This window comes from Panthera uncia, chromosome D2 (assembly GCF_023721935.1).
Source record: "Panthera uncia isolate 11264 chromosome D2, Puncia_PCG_1.0, whole genome shotgun sequence".
Taxonomy (NCBI): Eukaryota; Metazoa; Chordata; class Mammalia; order Carnivora; family Felidae; genus Panthera; species Panthera uncia.
Window position 1 is genome coordinate 68876399 of NC_064818.1, and position 18922 is coordinate 68895320.

Genomic DNA, 18922 nt, shown 5'->3' on the forward strand with positions numbered 1-18922 from the left:
TCTGAACGGGAAGCCACAGTCACACATTCGTCGGCTCCCTGTTCCAGGGGGAGACTCTGCACAGAGCCCCGAGGTGACTTCCCTGGGGAGCAATGGGGAGGTCACCCGAGGCACGAGGAGGGCTCACTTGATGCCTGGCACCTGCCGTGACAGCTGAGCACACGGTACAGAAAGACACATCGGCCGAGTGACATCTGTAGTGACTAGTCTCTGGTGGCAGGGCTCTTCCTCCTTCCCCTCAGGGGGAGGCTGCTGGCCTGTCTCCAGCTGGAGAATTTGCTGGTGAGACTTTTACAAAGGAACAGTATTTTTCGGTTCTTTGTAGGGCCTTGGAGGTTCCTTGGCTCCTGGGCCCTTGGCAGTAATTCATAGACTTACTCGGGAAACCTTAGTGCGAACCCACCGTGTGCAGAGAGCCGGGCTAGGCTTTGTGGAAGACGGATGGGAAAGTTCCCGCCCTCGGGGAGGGGGGGGTGGCTTCCAGGGGAGCTGGGCTGATGGCAGCAACACTGCGTTATGAGGAAGGGGGCAGTGAGTTGGCAAGATTTTGGCGAGAGCTCTGTCAACAAGACTGTCTTTGTAGTTTGTCTTGTTTCTGCTCCTGGTGGCAAAACCGCCGTGGCGGGGTGTCCTAGACCTCATCAGAGGTACTTGCGTGACGGCTCTTGACTGCGGAGGAACTGCTAGCCCAGCATTCTGGCCCAGAACCAGCCTCCTTGTGAGTAGAGATTGAGGGACGGGCGTGTCAGGTGAGCAGAGACCGTCCACTGGAAGGTTAGGTGGGGAGAGCTAGGAACTACGTTAGAGAGAGAGAAAATCCCAAGCAGGCTCCATGCTGTCAGCGCACAGCCCAACATGGGGCTCGAACTCCCATACCGTGAGGTCATGACCTGAGCCGAAATCAAGAGTTGGACATTTATTTAACCGACTGAGCCACCCAGGTGCCCCAAAGTTTGTTTTAAATTGCTATTGATTGCTTATATGTCATCATTCCAATTTTACTAGATATCGTATAAAAGAACGAAAGATGTATTCGTGAACTTCCTACCCCAAAACTTCTTGGCTCTTTTTCATGTGAATTGCATTGAACAAATTTATCAGAGTTTACTCCCAGCCCTGTCCCTATGGATATCTGTTCTCTCCAGCCTTCCTCTCCATCACAACCGTGAAAGGAGAGCCTTGATCTACCTTTTCCCTTGTCTACAAGTGGTTTTCCTTTGGATCCCTTCCCAGGTGCGATACCATAGGGGCAAAGGCTGTAAGCAGCTTGACGACTCTTCATTCATTTGGCCGAATTGTTTGCTAAAAGGGTTGGACCAGTTTCCAGGGCCACCCCTGGAAGAGTTTTTCCTGATTGGGTCTTTCCCCAGTTACATTTAAATTTGGAGGCTGATCATTTAAATTTCACCGTTAAACGGGTATCTCATTATTTGGGTTAAAACATTTCGTCACCGGTTTAAACATTTTCCCTTGTGCTTCTCCATGAATTGTATTTCTTCTATGAATTGTATGTTTATATCCAGGGTTAATTTTTATGGCAAGGTGTTGTGCCCCAGAGGGGCACCCAGTTATTATACCTAACCAAAGGGCAAAGCTCATGAGATTCACAGGCTCTCTGTATCCCCCTCTATGTACATTTTTAATTTTTGTCTTCGGGATACCCAAATTTAAATACAAAGGTTCCTGATTGGAGTATTTGGAGGGGTTTCTTTATGTTGTCCCTCTGGTAATTTTTTGAGATACAACAGCATTGAATTCCTCCACCTTCCAGTTTTCTCTCTTATTACCTCTCATTTCTGGTCACATATGTGGACTCTAAGACTGCTCCCTGTAATGGCTCTTTCTGGTGTCTTCTTTCCTAGTACGCCCATGTCATCCTCTTCAGGAAGTCCACGTAAGCAGGGAGACCATTGGGAAGATTTCAGCTGCCAGCAAAAGTAAGCCTTTGTGTCATTCGACCCTCCAGGCCCCCCATTTCATCCTCTGCGTGATGGACCCAAGGGAAACTATGTTATTCTAGAACGTTCCTGTCCCATTCCCGTCTTCCTTTCACGCTGTAGCCAGGGCCATTTTCCCCAAACAGGCCTGAGCAGGTCTTCCACGGGGGTGAACACCCTTGGTTAATCCTTGTTGCTGAATTCCTTGGTCTTGCCTGGAAGTCCCGCGTGACCACCATCCCCCCAGCAACCTCACCTCCCGCCATGTTCCTTCCTCTTCCGCCCTTGCCAGCATTCGCTCCACGTGCTCACGCCCCACCAGCCCACTCCCAGAGGCCCTGAATGCCCCTTCCCTCCCTCTCTGGTGAAGTCCCCCGCAGTCGCCGCCTTCTGGGTGGCGCCTTCTCGCCGGTGCTTCTCTGACCTCCACTGTCCTGCATCCTCGAGCTGAGGTGGAGGGATGCGGCCTCTGCAAGCTAGACAGCCTGCGTTTGCTTCCCAGCCCCCTCACTTGCTGGCACTTTGGCTTTCGGGAAGTTACTGAATCGTCCTGTGCCTTTCTCTCCTCATCTCTCCACTGGGAGTAAAAACCGCGCATCTGTTTAGGGGTGGGGTGTGGAGCTAGGGAGCTGAGAGCTAGAGGCTACGGGGTTTCTTTTCTGAGGTGATGGAAAAGGTGCTAAATTCGACTGTGGCAACGATGGGGCGTATCTGTGAATATACTAGAAGCCACTGGATTATAAACTTTCAGCGGGTGAATTGAATGGTTTGTGAATAGTGCCTCAGTTAAACTGTTAAGTAAAAAAAATTGCAGTCTATCTTAGGGTGGTTATAAGAATTAAATAAGTTAGCACATGTGAAGCGTTGAAGGCAGTGGATGGATGGTGTACAGGAAAGACACAGTCAGTGCCGTTCTCACTTGAACTCTGGGGTAATGTGACCTCATGTGCCAGGGTCTGAACTAGGTTGTGGCCCCCGAGGGCTGGGGCCAAGGCTCTTCAGTATCCCTCGCTGGCCCAGCGGGCCCTCCCCTCCTATGGCTCAGTTAGTGTTGTTGAATTAGACATTTCCAGTTATTACGAAGACTGTGGGCTTCGTGCTGGTGGGCGAGGCCTGGCCGGGGGAGCAGACTTCCTGCTCCAGAGGAGGGCTGCCTCTGGCCGGGACCTTCTCCTGCGTCGTTTCTGCCCAGGTGCTGAGAGGAGCAGCCCGATCCACCCCAAGGTTGTTTCTGCCTCTGCTCTGGTTCAGGAGGGAGACCCTCTTGGGACCAGATGGCGGGGAAGCCAGTTGTCGCACATCATGTCCCCCTCTCCCCCCTAGTGATACGGTGCTCAGCTGCTGTGGACATCCTGTTTCTGATAGACGGCTCCTACAGTGTCGGGAAGGGGAGCTTTGAAAGGTCCAAACACTTTGCCGTCACGGTCTGCAACGCTCTGGACATCGGTCCCGAGAGGGTGAGTGCAGGTCTCGTCATCTCTGTATTTCGACATCTTTGGTGGCAAGTGACTGAGATCCAGTTCTAAGCAGAAGGGCACATGTACCCGCTAGTGGAACAGGAAGACCAAGGCGGGGGGGGGGGGTGTCTCCTGGTTCTAGGCATGGTAGAATTTTGTGTTCCTTGGTTGGCTTCCTTCCCAAGCAAGCTTTCCTTATATGGCGGACTCGCCCTACCTTGTCCTTCAAGATAGGGAACCCAGTAAAAAGAAGGTGGTTTTCTTTCCCTGGACACCTGGCGGCATGGCTCCCATCGGGCAGGCGTGGATCACGTAACAATCCCTCGACCAATCCCAGTAGTCAGAGGGGAGAGATTCTCTGGCCCCCTGTGAGTCACGTGCCGATTCGCCTTGTTGGCTTCCCACTCGCAAGAGAGGTGTCTGTAGAACAGTGGGAAAGGGACAGCGTGCTGGCAGACAAAAGCTCTGCCTCAGAAGACGAGCGTCTCAATAGGAAGTGCAGTACCCTCTCTGTTCACTTGCGAGGAACTACTCCTGCCTGAGTGAATCCAGCCAGTTTCTTCATTCCTGGTCCTCCCTGGCTCCGGAGAGCAGCTCTGAAATAGCAGCAGGGTGCACTGGCCATGGCTCTTGCTGCTAAAAGGGGCATCTTGGGACAACCCGACAGAGAAATGGGCAACCAACACAGACAGCCCTTAGGCACAGGAAAAGGCGCCCCGCCTCACTCACGGTAACGGCAAATGTCCCGCTGAAATACCATTTTCACTTATTGGCTTAGCAAAAATGCGGTTCGGTGACATGCCCCATTGGCAGATCCGTAGAAACGGGTGCGCGCACTGATGGTGGGAGCGTAACCCGGTGCAGCCTCTCGGAAGGGCATCTGACAGCATCTGTCGGAATGACAACGGCCCGGACCCTTTGACCCAGGAATTCTACTCCATGAGATTTATTCCACAGATACTCCCACAAATGCAAAGTAATGCACACACACAGTGATTCCCTGCAGTGTTGTTTACATTCGTAAAAGGTTTCAGGTAATCCACATACCCATTCACAGGGGACGGGTAAATCCAATATGGCGCATTCCTAAAGGACACACTGGGCAGCTGCAGAAAGTGAATGGGGAAGGTGTCTTAGACGGAAGGGCACCAAAACAGACGAGAGTAAAAAGTAAGGTGCGAATGGTATGTGTAGCGTGTTACTTTTTATGAAAAATAAAGGGAGGTAAATAGAGTAGGTTTGTACTTGGAGAGATTTGTAAAGAGGCTGAGGGCAGTGGTTTGCCGTTGAGGGGGAGGGTGGGACCTGAACCGATGGGGTGCCTCCACGGGGAGACTCATCGATAACAGATTTTTTTTTTTTATGCATGATGGATTTTGAACCATGGGAACCTACTCAAAAATCAAAATTTAACAACGGCATTTTGGTCTGAAAAGCGATACTTAACTTGAACTAGAGACTACTTACAAACAGGTTACAGAAGGAAGTGGTTTTCCAAGATGACATTCCTGGGTTAATCCTAGAAAAACCGCTAGGATTTAAGAGCAAAAGTGGCTTTTAATGAAAGCCAGATTTTCTCCAGAATGGCAGGTACTTTTGAGAGGGGGAGCGCGTTGTCCTGGACCACAGGCAGCCTTGCAGGGCCGTCTGAAGACACCGTGACAGACACCATTCCATCCGGGCACGAGCAGTCCAGAAGTTGCAACCACCGGGTCAACCCATCGCGGGTCCTCCGAGGGCCAGGACCGCGGGCTGCTGAGTCTCCACTCTCCTCCACACAGGGCCCTGCTTTTCAAAGGAAGGGATTCCCCATGACGTTTCATTAGTTATTCGTGGAGGGAGAACCATAAACATCGAACCCTTGTTGACGTTGGTGACGTTGGCACTGATGTAGAGTGTCCAAACTTTCTCATGGCAAGACTCGCTGAGCTAAGGGGTTGGGGGGGGGTCTGTTTCAGCGAGCAAGGGGGCATCAGGACCTCAAGCCGCTCAGACTTGTTGGAATGGTGCCACCGGGGATTGGCATGAAGGGCCATTTCAGGTGGCTCCGTCTCCGTCTGGTTTGTGCTTCAGGTTTTGTGCTTTGGCTGCTGCATTTCTGTGACTCCTTGTATCTCCGCGCTCGGGGGATTTGATTTGCACCTTATTCTACTTTTCTGCAACTTAAGTTTTCTTTCTTTCTTTTTTTTTAATGTTTGTTTATTTTTGAGACAGAGACAGAGCATGAGCAGGGGAGGGTCAGAGAGAGAGAGGGAGACACAGACTGTGAAGCAGGCTCCAGGCTCTGAGCTGTCAGCACAGAGCCCGACGCGGGGCTCGAACTCACGGACCGTGAGATTGTGACCTGAGCCGAAGTCGGACCCTTAACCGACTGAGCCACCCAGGCGCCCCTGCAACTTAAGTTTTCAAGTTGCTATAAATTAAGTTGCTTTCTGTGCGCGCTCTGTGGGGTGAGGTGGATTGAAAGTGTCTGAAGTCTTTCTCCCGACAATTAGAAGCTGAGAAGTTCACTTCCTGGCTCTGATACAGTGATTGCAGCAGGGTGATTACAGTGCGGTGAGAAATGTGGGCAGGCTTGCTTCGGAGCACACAGTAAACCGAAGATAAAAGGCAACTCCTTTGCTCCCAAACCGCCAATTAAATTAAATGCCTTAACCACTGACTCAAGCTGTTTCCATCTTGTTTTGTTTTGAAGTTATGTCCTTCCTGTTTAATTCAAGCAAATACGCTCAGCTGTTGGTCTCAAGGGAATTGTTGTTTTTTAAGTAACCCTTTCGCAGCGTTCAAGGAGAACACATTCAATGCCTAGTGTCCCTCCTGCTCACATGTTTTCCATCTGCCCGGTTTCCCTACCTGTTTTTTCAAGCATCCTTCCAGAATCCCCTCATGCAAACACAAGCGGTATGAAGCCTACCATGCATGTGGTATACGCTGTTCTATCCCTTGCCTTTTTTCTTCATATTGTCTTGGAAGTCTTTTTGTATCTAGGTAGATAGGTAATATAGGCGTTAATACAGGTATATATTATATTTTATGGCTTATTAATGTTCCATTGTGAGGATATACTGAGGTTTAATTAACCAATCCCCTTGATGGACATTTGATATTACAAACATACCGGGCCACCTGGGTGGCTCAGTCGGTTGAGCGTCCGACTTCGGCTCGGGTCGTGATTTCATGGTTCGTGGGTTCGAGCCCCGCGTCTGTGCTGACACCTCAGAGCCTGGAGCCTGCTGTGGATTCTATGTCTCCCTCTCTGTCTGCTCCTCCCTTGCTCGTGCTGTCTCTCTGTCCTTCAAAAAAAATAAATGTTAAAAAAATACATATATATGTATACTGTTATATATATATACTGTTATATAAATATATGTATACTGTTATATATGTATGTATACTGTGAGCTTGTAAATATATCATTTCACACATATGGAAGTATGTCTGTAGGATATATTCCCGGGAGCCCTATGCAACTGTATTTTCACTAAATATTGAGAAATTGGTCTCCATAGGTGCTGTAGCATCTATATTCTTACCAGCGGTGTTTGAGAACTTGGTAGTTTCCCTTGCAAACATTGTATTTAGATTTCTGCTACATTTCAGTGTGGTACAGTGAAGCATCTTTTCTCAAAGAGCCCTTTGTGTTTCCTGTGTGATATCTGTTCATACCCTTTGCCAGTTTTTCTATTGTATGGTTGGTCTTTCATGCATCAGTTCCTAGATCAGTTCCCTACATATTGGGAAAACTAACCTCGTGCCTCTGACTTGAGTTGCAAACAACTTTTCCGTTTGTTTGCATTTTTTTTTTTTTTTATTGCATTGTGGTATGTTTTGTCCTGTAGAAGTTTTCTTTATGTGGCCAGATTTATCACCCTTTTCCTTTATGGCTTCTGGGTTTCAAGGCAAAGTAAGGTCGTTTTCCACTTGGAAGTTATGAAGAAATTCTTTCCAGTTTTCTTCTAGAACTTCCACGGTTACATTTTTTTCACGTGTAAATCTTGAATCCATTTGTGATTGATCCTTTTCTCATTTGTAGGTGGCTGTTCAGTGATCTCAGTGTCACTTACTAGACCAGCTTTTCCCCACTAGCTGGAGGTGCCACCTTGATCACACGCTGACCTCAAGGGAGATTTCGAAAGGGTTGTTCCTCAGAATCTCAAGCTTCTCTTCTGCCCCATTTTCCAGGGTCCCTCTCCCACACATGCCCACCCAAGACCCAAATCTCTTCCTACTGAAGATGCTCATCCTCAGAACCTCCTGTTGAAGGAAAGTCCACTGGGCTCTGGTCATTGGGAGCAGGTGCCACTGGGCTGGTGGGGCCGAGCCCTTTGATGGTCTCCAAAGCACGAAGCCTGTTAAGGGATCGGCGGTGCAGGAATTCAAGTAGTGGGTAAAAGAGCGGTCTCATCGCTTCAATATGAATCACATGGCCTATTTGCAATCTTGGCCGGAATTGGGGTTAGTTGATAGTGACTGGGAATGCAGGTTTGGAGAGCCAGTGATTATGTACAGGGCTTGGGCTTTCAAGAGGAAACCCAAATGTTTATAGCCTTTTCTGCTCGAGACAAGCTAGGGTCCAAAGGGCCCGGAAAGTGACTTGATTCAGTTTCCCTTCTCCAGTTTTGCAAGGCGTTGGGTCTTCTCACGTGGCCTCTGAATGCGGATGATGCAGCATCTGTTTGGAATCACCCGCGGCCCCGACCCCTTCCGCCGTGGGGGAACGTCATCTCAGGTTAAGATGCCGATTGTCCCCCCAGTGTGACCCTGGTGTGGAGAGCCGGCCTTCCCCGCGCTTGGCAAGAGCAGGCCTGGGAAGGACTGACCCGCGCCCACCAAGGATGCGCAGGTGGTGGCTGTGGTTGGGGGTGAGCCGCCCGTGCAGGCGGCCGTGCTTGCCTTCCGCGGCTCCCCTGCTCTCGCCGGCAGCATTCTGCTCAAGGTCCGTGCTGGCTGCTGAGGAGGCCGGCAGTGCCGCTGAGGCTTAGTGAGGGTCGTGGGCACAAAGTACAGTGGCCCCGCTCTCTTTTTCACTAGCCCCGGGCCGGATCTGTGTCTCTCTACGTTTTCGTTCCTCCGGCAGGGGTGTGAGCATGGATGGCTCCTCGCTCATGAAATAACACGAGGGATTGTTTAAAACGGTACCTGGGGGGCGCCTGGGTGGCTCAGTTGGTTGAGCGTCCGACTTCGACTCAGGTCATGATCTCGCGGTCCATGAGTTCGAGCCCCGCGTCGGGCTCTGTGCTGACAGCTCAGAGCCTGGAGCCTGTTTCAGATTCTGTGTCTCCCTCTCTCTCTGACCCTCCCCCATTCATGCTCTGTCTCTCTCGGTCTCAAAAATAAATAAACGTTAAAAAAAAATAAAAAAAATAAAAAATAAAAAAAATAAAACGGTACCTGGGAGGCCATTGGAAGTGTGACCAGAGACCCTACCCTCAAGGTGCTCGCAGCCCAGCCGGGAGGGCTGGCCAGGATGTGGGGCGAGAAGGTACTGTTGGTGGCTGTCAGTGCCGCGCACAGGCGCTTGGTTTTCTCCAGGCCCTCCTCCTGGTCTTTGGGCCTTTCTCTGAGGGACACTGGAGGGAGCCCCGGCTCTGGTATTTGTTGCGTGGGCAGGAGGCAGGGTCGTTAACCTTTCTCGTCCCTTCGTTTCCCTTAGGAATGTTTGTGACTTGACCTCGCTCTCAGCACCCTCCCCCCGGGCCCTCTGTCTCCTACTGCAGGTCAGAGTGGGAGCACTGCAGTTCGGTTCCGTCCCTCGTCTGGAATTCCCCTTGGATTCATTTTCGTCCCCACAGGAAGTGAAGGCAAACATGAAGAGCGTGGTTTTCAAGTACGTATGATCCGACACCGCCGTGCTTCGGATGGAGCCGGCTGCTCTCAAGATCGCTCCCTTGAAGGGCGTGATTGGCCCGAGAGAGGGCTGCGGTCTGGCTTCCGGAACCCCAGCTGCGTCCGGTGGGTACTGAGAATTCCCTTCTTCTCAAGACCGCTCCTCCTGTTACATAACCGCGTCTCCAGTGGGAGCTCACGCCGACTTACGGTATCTTTGCCGCCGTAGCGTGGAGTTGTCCGTTACCTGGGACAGAGAGGGCTAGTGAAGGTTGAGGTGGCTCAGGAGCGTGAGGGGTTGGGGTTGGGGGGGTGGGGGAAGAACCCTGGGTCTTTCTCCCAGTTCTGTCCCTGCAGCCGGGATGGCTCCCCACACGTCTCGGAGCCTCGTTTTTGTCTTCTAGAAAGAGTAAGTGTCCCCCAGTTACTAAGAATGCTTTAGAAAGGATGAACAGCTGTTTGTGTGCTCATATACACCCTATAAATGTATGTGGTAGGGTCACAGCTTTACTCACATTACGAGTCAGCTGACGTGTGTGTATACGCATATAGGTATATGTAAATACACACGTATACTGTGTATCAGTATTTTAAACGTCCGTGTATTATATACACACGTGCATCTGTATACGTGTGTTATATACACGTGCAAGTGCACGCACCCACACGTGTACAAACACAGAAGAGCACCTTTACTTGCCGCTTGCCACTTGCCACTCTGCTCTCTGTTGTCTGCTGCCCCTTGAGCGGGTGTCCACTGAAGTCCTGACGGGGTCCTTGGTCCTAGCCGCTGACAGCCACCAACTCCGGTTGCCAGGGAGGGCCCCGGACTCTGCAGTCTTTCCCAGTCACAGGCCTCCGTGCCTCCAGTGCCCTCCAGGAGCCCGTGTCCCGGGCGCTGGGCACAGCAGGACCTCTGGGGGCCCTACGGCCCCCAGGCACCCTCGGTGACTTCTTCTCAGGCTGTTTGTCCCGGTCCAGGGATACCCCGACCAGAATGAGAGGCAAATCAGGTACAAGAAGGCACAGAGGGAAGCCGAGCACCTTGAAGTGTTTGTTAAACACTACGGTAGTGTGTGCTGGCCTTGCCTCGTTCCCTCGGACCGTCCACCCTTGAGGCCTCCGAGAATGGTTTCCTAGAGAGGACAGTCGCAGCCTCTCACTCCCGTGTCTGCGGCCCAGACGCCCAGAGCAGCACTTGTCAAAGTGAGCTCTTTGGTCAGAAGGCCTGGGTCGGAGTTGCCTGTAAGGAGTGTGTCATCAATGCTGGTGCCTCAGTTCCCTCCCAGACCTGCTGAATCCCTCTGTGGGCTTAGGGCACGTAGATACTAGATACTAAGGATTTGCACTTTTGAAAGGTCTCTCCCACTGCCCTGTGATGATGATGATTGTTTTGTTTTGTTTTTATTTTTTAAATTTATTTTGAGAGAGAGTGAGCACGAGCAGGGGAGGAATATATATATACATGTTATATATACACGTATATATATATACATGTTATGTATATACATACATATATATATACACATCTATATATGTATATATGTGTATGTATATATATGTGTGTGTATATATATATGTGTATATATATATATATATATATATATATATATATAGAGAGAGAGAGAGAGAGAGAGAGAGAGAGAGAATATTCTAAGCAGGCTCCACACTGTCAGCACAGAGCCCAATGAGGGGTTTGAACTCACAACTGTGAGATCATGATCCGATCTGAAATCAAGAGTCTGACGCTTAACTGAGCCACTCAGGTGCCCCCCCCCTCTCTTTTTGAGAGAACAAGTGTGCAAGCAGGGGAGGGGCAGAGAGAGAGGGAGAGAGAAGCTTAAGCAGGCTCCATGCCCAGCTGGGAGACTGATGCAGGGCTCTGTCTCATGACTGTGAGATCATGACCTGAGCTGAAATCAAGAGTCAGATGCTTAACCGACTGAGCCACCCAGACACTCCCTGCCATGTGCTTATTCTACACACTAAGTTTAAAAAAAACAAAAAAACAAAAAAACGCCTTTATTGACATGTAATTTAAATGCCATGAAGTTCACACATTCAGCGTATACAATTCAGTGATTTCGAGTGTATTTTCCAGAATTAGGCCACTATTACTATAATTTTAGAACGTTTTCATCACCCCAGCAAGAAACCTTGTAAATAGACATCTCTCCAGAGAAGAGGTATAAATGGCCCTCAAACACTTGGAAAGATGCTCAGTGGCATTAGTCATTAAGGAAATGCAAATCAGAACCGTAATGAGCTGCCACTTTACATCCACCAGCAAGGCTAAAATAGACGACACCCAGTAGCAAGTGTTGGCAGGGGCACGAAGAAACTGGACCCCTCATGCGCTGCTGGTGGGATTGTGAAATGGTGCAGCCTCTTTGGGACTAATCTGGCAGCTAAACACGGGTTTCCCACGTGACCCAGTGACTCGGACAGAATTGAAGATGTATGCCTCCGGAAACACGTGGACACTGATGTTCATAGCGGCATTATTTGTAGCAGCCCCGAAATGGAAGCAACACAAAAGCCCAGTGAATGAATAGCTGAACCAAAGGCGGTATATCCGAACCATGGAAGATCATTCCTTTTCAGTCGTGAAAAGGAAGGACGATGTGATTCATGCTACAACATGGATGAACCTTGAAAACGTGATGAGCCAGACCCAGAAGGCCACGTGTTGCAGGATTCCTCCATTTATGTCAACTGTGTGGAATAGGCAAATCTGTGGAGACAAAAAACAGATCAGTCCCTGCCGGGGGCTGTGGGCAGAGGGAAGAGGGAGGGACTCCTAATGGGTGTAGGGCTTCTTTTGGGGGCGATGAAATGTTTCGAGCTTAGTGGGGATGGTTGCACAATTCTGTGACTATCCTGAACACCAGGGTGATTTTACTTTAAAAGGGTGATTTTGGGGGCGCCTTGTTGGCTCAGTTAAGCATCCAACTTCGGCTCGGGTCATGATCCCATGGGTCGCGGGTTCAAGCCCCGCATCCGGCTCTGTGCTGACAGCTCAGAGCCTGGAGCCTGCTTCGGATTCTATGTTTCCCTTTCTTTCTGCCCTTCCCTCACTCATGCTCTGTTTGTCCCTTTCTCTCTCTCTCTCTCTCTCTCTCTCTCTCTCTCAAAAATAAACGTTAAACATTTTTTTCTTAAATTAAAAAAAAATAAATAAAAGGGTGATTTTGGGGGAGCCTGGGTGGCTCAGTTGACTGACTCTTACGCATCTGACTCTCGATTTCAGCTCAGGTCATGATCTTGCAGTTTAGTGAGTTTGAGCCCTACATTGGGCTCCACACTGACAGTACAGAACCTGCTTGGGATTCTCTCTCCCTCCCTCCCTCTCTACGCCAACCCCCCACCAACTCACCCCTGCTCTCTCTCTCTCAAAATAAATAGATAAACTTAAAAAATATTTTAAAAGGGAGAATTATATGGTATAAGAATTCATATACCATAAAATTACCATATCATTATTGATAAAACATTTTATTCCCAAAACATCTTTGTACCCATTAGATGCATGCTAACATTTGCAGAAGAGAAATTGGCCTCTTGGTTTCAGTTCAGGACTGTATGTCAGCAATTGTTTGGGTAACTCTGCCTTAACGATTTGGTCCCACTCTGTTCTGAAAACACTGAGCAAATTGCAGCATACTGGTTCAAAAAGGCACTCTGGGGATCATCTAGTATCTATTTCAACCCCTCATTTTATGGAGGAGACCACTGAGGCTGAGAAGGAGCAGGGGACTTGGCCAGGACCGCAGAGTCCTGCTACTTGTCCAGTAGGCAACCCGCCCCCCCCCACCCCGCCACCGCCCAGCTGTCCTTCTCCACCTCTTTCCACCCTCCCCTCCCCACCCCCCAAAGTGTTTGTTGAGCCTCTCCTCAGCTGTGTTGGAAGTCATAACTAAGGGCTTGGGAGTATTAGTCACAACGTAGGAAGTCCAGAGACTCCGTAAGGATATGCCAGATGAGGACACTGCGGGTGGAGAAAGAGGCCTCTTTATGTGTCTGATCTTCTTAGCCGTGTATGGTTAGCATCGTGTGTCCTAGGATGACTACAAGAGGCGGCAAACAAGGCAAGGAGGCACTAAGTAATTTTTTGGCCGCAGTTGCAGGGTCACTGAGGACGCTAAACGTTAAGACATTATTATTAATCAGTACAGAGGAATGTTGGCCCGAGTGGGAGTGATAACCTCCCGAGGGCTCTCTACCCTTTTTCTGCAGTGAAATTTTAAGTGCTGGGCGATTGGGACAGCTCTACCCAGAACTCCAAATGCTTGCCTTTTCAGACCAAGGCGATCGATCCCCTGAAAGTGTGTTTTGAGGTGGCCGGGGAACTGCCCTTGCTGCCACTTTGCATTAAGAAGTTTAAAAAAACGACACAGTTAAGAACCTTCCAGTTTTGCACCCCATGATAACATAAAATCAGATGAAGCATGGCCAGCAAAATCTGTTCCAAATGCGCAGAGCTCCTGGCCAGCTGGCTGTGCAGGCTCCCGCGGTCATTTCATTAATCTCACGGTCACGCGACTCTTGGGTTTTCTGATTGCTTTGGACCCCATCTGTAGCTTTATCAGAGTTTTACTGTATTTAGATAGCTCTCCAGAAATAGCACTCACCGCTCACTGTACCTTAGCACAATGCTAGCTGTGGCATCTTTCAAACCACATTAACATTTCAACATCGCTTTTAGAATAGTTGTAATTACGAAGCATTTTGCTCTTTTTTAACTTGGTGCGCAGTTTTGCATAAAGCTGCGTTATTTTTCATGCAGATCCTTTCTAATGGCTCTATGATAACTCAATGAATTGAACTATCATAGTATATTAAATCACTTCTTTAAAGGGACACATTTACATTGATTCCAAGGTTTTTGTCTATTGGTTTAAAAAAAAGAAAGAAACCTCTGTAATCAACATCCCTCTACCTACAGTGAATCTTCTTTTTTTTAATGTTTATTTATTTATTTTGAGCAAGAGCGTGTGTGCGTGCAAGAGGAGGAGGGGCAGAGAGAGGGAGAGAGAATCCCAAGCAGGCTCCATGCTGTCAGCTCAGAGCCCGGCGTGGGGCTTGATCCCTCGAACCGTGGGACCGTGACCTGAGCCAAAAATCAAGAGTTGGGCGCTTAACCTGCTGAGCCCCCCAGGTGCCCCTACAGTGAGTTTTCTGATAAATTACTTTTCAGAATCTGTTTCGTGGGCTACCTGCTTCAGAATCACTGGGGCAGGGGAGGCTGGCTTGAAATGCAGATTCTCAGCCTGGTCACACACCCGCCAGTTTGGAGTCTCTGGATGATGGGATCTGAGAATCTCCATTTTCCCACCTCCCAAGGGATTTTTATGCTCATTGGAATTTGAGACTAACTCAAAAGAAAAACCTCTTGGAACAGACTGCTAGTTAATCATGGTAACTACCACTGATGGGGTGCTCACTGGCTCCTAGGAGGCACTGGGTGTAGCATTTACTAATACTGTTACTTCCCCTACTTTAACAAGGAAGGAAAGTGAGTCTCATTACCTTTTCCAGTTTTCTTGGCTAATAAATTTCAGGACTAATATTTGAGCCCCACCGACTCTGGAGCCCACGTTCCTTATCCACTTGAGTATTCCAATGGCCAAATGTTTAGATTCCAGACCCGCCCCCACCAAAAAAAGTCCAAGCATTGCAGTCACAGCTCCCCTAAGACCGTAGTCAGTCTGCGAACCTTCACTTGCAACCTGGGTTAGTCCTGTTTGAGAGAAATTAGAAGAATCTTGGTGAGACTCTGGCCTCCGACCTCCCTTGTCTAGAGCCAGACCCTGAGCTCAGGACAGACTCTCAGATAGAAATGCTCCACAGAGTGAGGAACATGGAGGTGGTGGGGTTTTTCCTCATTTCCCAGAGTCCAGAAGTCTTTGGGAATCTCACCTGACTGGTAGAGTATTCCAGTGGGAAAAGTGGGTTAGGGAGCAAAAGTGGAGAGGACAGACAGCACAGGCATTTGTGTGTTGAGGGACAGGAAGGACAGACACCCCACAGGCCAGTGGAGTTGGGAGCCCAGACTCCTACGTCTTGGACATTTGATTTATCTCTAACCACAGCCATGGGCATACTGCCAGGGGCATGAAAGCCCAGGGAGTTTCATGGTCAGTGGGGCACCTTGGCTTTTGGTGAGCAGAAGAGCATTGTGACCATTTAGGTAGAACGGTGTACTGCAGGGATCAGCAGACTTTTTCAGTGAAGATCTATAGAGGCCAAGCTTTGCTGGCCATAGGGTCTTTGCATAGATAGTACATAAACAAATGGGCATGGCTGTTTCCCACTATAACTTTATCTACAAAAAATTACAGGCTGTAATTTGCCAACCCCTGGAGAAGGAAGACCATTGGCTTTGGAATCAGCCTGACTGGGTTTAAACTCCAGTTCTGACCCCCCACTAGCTGGTTGAGAGGCAGGTGACTTGGATGGCTATATAACATTTTGGCTAAGAACTTGGCCTCTGGAAGTGGAGGGTCCAGGGTTCAGGTCCTGCCTCCACTATTCCTGAGCTGTGTGACCTTAGATAGGGCCTTTCCCTGAACTCCCCTATCTCAGCTGTGGTGAGAATTATTTGAGCTTAGTACCTTTACACACACACACACACACACACACACACACACACACACACACACACAGTGGTGCTTGGCAGATAGGTGCTCTGGAAATCTTAGCAGTTAGTATTACTATTCTCTGGGCTGGAGTTTCCCCATCTGATAAATGAGGATAATATTAGCACCTTTTATCATCGTTGTAGGGATCACTTTTAGTAACGGGTAGGGGAAGTATTGGCATGAAGTGAAAACTCTGTATTAATATCATCCTTTAGGAATGGGAAGCCATTTGCCCTCCTAGGAGCCTTAGAGGATGGCTCTTTGTAGACGGAAGAGCTTTGGCAAAGGTGGGAGTCTTCTCAGAAATCAAAATCCTCTTGGTTATCTTCAGTATCTGATATGTGACCCAGCACAGTGTGAGAAGAGTGGGGGGGGCACTCGGTGTTCATTGATGTTCTGCTCCCTTTGGATAAGCCCCTTGCCCAAGCCAGGCTCTGCTCACCAGCCCAGGACATGGCTGGCGGTGTTCCCCAGTGCCTTTGCTTACACTTCTTCCCCTGATTGGAGTGGTCTCTTCTTTTCCTAATCCACTGACTCACCAAGACCCCATCAGATGCTTGCCTTGCTGAAGCCTGTCCCTGACAGCTCCTCCCCACGATGAACCCCTCCTCAGAACTCTTGCTATTGTCATCCTTTCGTTGGCAATTGTTATTGCTTATAGGTCCTGTTTCTTCAGCTAGACCGACAGTTCTTGGGGCATGGGATCATGTTATGCTTCCTGGTCTCACTCTCATTTTCTTCCACTTAGAGTGCCCATAAGAAACACCAGTGGGCTGAAAACAGTAGCTTTTTAATTGATGCAGATGCTGATTATGGAAGACCAAGAGTCTTAATTCTAGGAGTTATGCACTCTTGTTGACATTCGTTAACTTAATGGAGCCTCATAGAACTGCCCTTCAAGAGCTCTCTTAGGACAGAAAGCAGTAAAAGTGAAGAATATTCTGGGCCTGGTCCATAAATCCTTCCAAGCACACTCCTCCTTGCTCTTCCCTCACCTCTCTGCTGAGTGGAGAGGTCCTTGAGGACAGAGAGGAAGGGGAGCACAAAAGGAAAGGAGCCCGGATCTCTGAGTAGCTGCTTGGAGGAGAGCAAACCAGGAGAGATGCTTGGGCAGGAGGGCCACGTCAGGCTTGCATGAGAAGTGACTGTTTTGAGTGGCGAGTTAAAGAAGCGTGTACGCATTCGCCCACGCAGATACGTGGGCACACACACACAGAGTGCCCGAGCCTCTTGCCAGTTGGGTGTTTGCACCTTAGAAGAGTCACTGTAGGGCCCTCTGAGAGACAGGCATGGTTGCCTTAATTGACACTGTAACGTAAGAATAAATGTGCCCCCCCCCCCAAATCTACAGGGCTTTCTCTGTGTGTGCAGTTAATAACCGTGGTGATTCCATCAGGCTCGACATTGTGGCTCATGTCCGATGTGTTGCCACCCACTGAAAGGTTTGGCCTAAGACCCATTACAGGGAATCGTTGTCTGCCTGTTTGACTCTGAAGGCTGACAGCCCTCCCTCTGAGGACGCTTGCATGAGCCTCCTATTGTAGGATTTAATAGAGATTCTGTGCTGGGATTCCAAGCTCAGCAGACAGTCTCTGTAACTAGGCTGTGACGAGATGGGACCACCGTAACGTCCCCCGATCTGGAAGCAGTCCCACAGTAGCCTTCCGGCACCTAACCCTGGACTGGAAGTGAGCCAGGAAGGCCTGATCACATACCCTACCATCATCAGACCCTTGGATCAAAGACCCGTCCTTCAGGGTTAGAGAGTCACACGATTTTCCGAAGCTCAGTTATCTGCTTGCCCACCCCAACGGGATGCTGAACCGTAACAAGAAAAGAATGATACAGATGGGGAGAGGTGGGAGGTGGGTGTTAGACACACAGACAGTGAAGGTCATCAGCCCCTGAGCTGTCACTGGAGGCAGAGGGGTACGGGAAGAGTCCAAAAACCTACACAAAGAATGACATTATTGCATAATACGGCAGAGACGTCCAGGGTGAAACTTCCGTCCACAGGAAGAGTTAATTACTACTCTTCGTTGTGGTTCGGATGGTGAGAAGGTGCACGTCCCATGCTGGACTTGTCACTCTGAGCCACTGCTGGGAGAAAGCGGCTGTCACTAAGCACGGAGGAGCCCGTTGTTTCAGGTCGTCATTCCCAATTCACGCAGGCGGATGACTGACTGACTGACTGTCGTCTTTGTCTCCTCCTCCTGTGTGCACCCAGAGGAGGGCGCACAGAGACAGGCCTCGCTCTGAAATACCTTCTGCGCAAAGGGTTCCCTGGGGGCAGAAATGCCTCTGTGCCCCAGATCCTCATCGTCGTCACTGACGGGAGATCCCAAGGGCACGTGGCGGCGCCAGCCAAGCAGCTCAAGGAAAGAGGTGTCACCGTATTTGCCGTCGGGGTCCGGTTTCCCAGGTAAGAGCCTCGGTCGCTCTGGGTCACCCTGGAGACTGTGGAGACACAGTAAGAGAGGGGATTTGGCCAGACCACTCTGGTCCTTCCAGGCTCGCTCTCCTCCTCGCTTTGTATGTGGTGCCAGAACGCGCGGAGCTCCAAGTCTGGGAGTGTGCGTTGTCTTTAGCTGAGTCTGAGTCCTTGGTTGTAAGCGCCAGAAACTTGACCCCAGTTGACTCGGGCAGAAATGGAAATTCACAGACTCATCTGATTGTACTGGGTGGGTCAGGGGTCCCTTGGGGTGAGCAGGAGCCAGGGACTTGAACGCCATGAAGATTCTTTCTTTCCTCTCGCCTCTGCTCTTCTCTGAGCCTGGTCCTCAAAGGAACCCGGGACTGTGGCTGCAGGTGGCGCCCAGCTCCACCCTGGGGAGAGAAGACTCATGTTCCCGGTTTCAAGTGGAATAATCCAAGAAAGGGTTCTCCTTAGCCTGAGTCACAGACCCACTCCTGAGGCCAGGAGAGTGGGGGTCTCTGAGGGGCCGCTCCCTCCTCAGACACTGGAATGTGCTTTCCTGGAAAAGAGAGGAGCACAGGTCTTCCCTGCTCTCAACCCTAAAATTGGGGGTGCCCTTGTGGGCCCCTCGTTATTGTGGGTAGT

The 18922-nt window shown here is 49.8% G+C and overlaps 1 protein-coding gene across 1 annotated transcript in view; it reads left to right on the forward strand.

The window, feature by feature from the left end:
• The window catches only part of VWA2 (von Willebrand factor A domain containing 2), a 46432-nt gene that overhangs the window by 9979 nt on the left and 17531 nt on the right, over positions 1 to 18922 (forward strand). Inside the window, exons 3-6 of the mRNA XM_049645832.1 lie at positions 1863 to 1937; positions 3261 to 3394; positions 9112 to 9221; positions 18089 to 18283. Coding sequence (XP_049501789.1) covers positions 1863 to 1937; positions 3261 to 3394; positions 9112 to 9221; positions 18089 to 18283 — 514 coding nt within the window. The remainder of the gene's footprint in view (positions 1 to 1862; positions 1938 to 3260; positions 3395 to 9111; positions 9222 to 18088; positions 18284 to 18922) is intronic.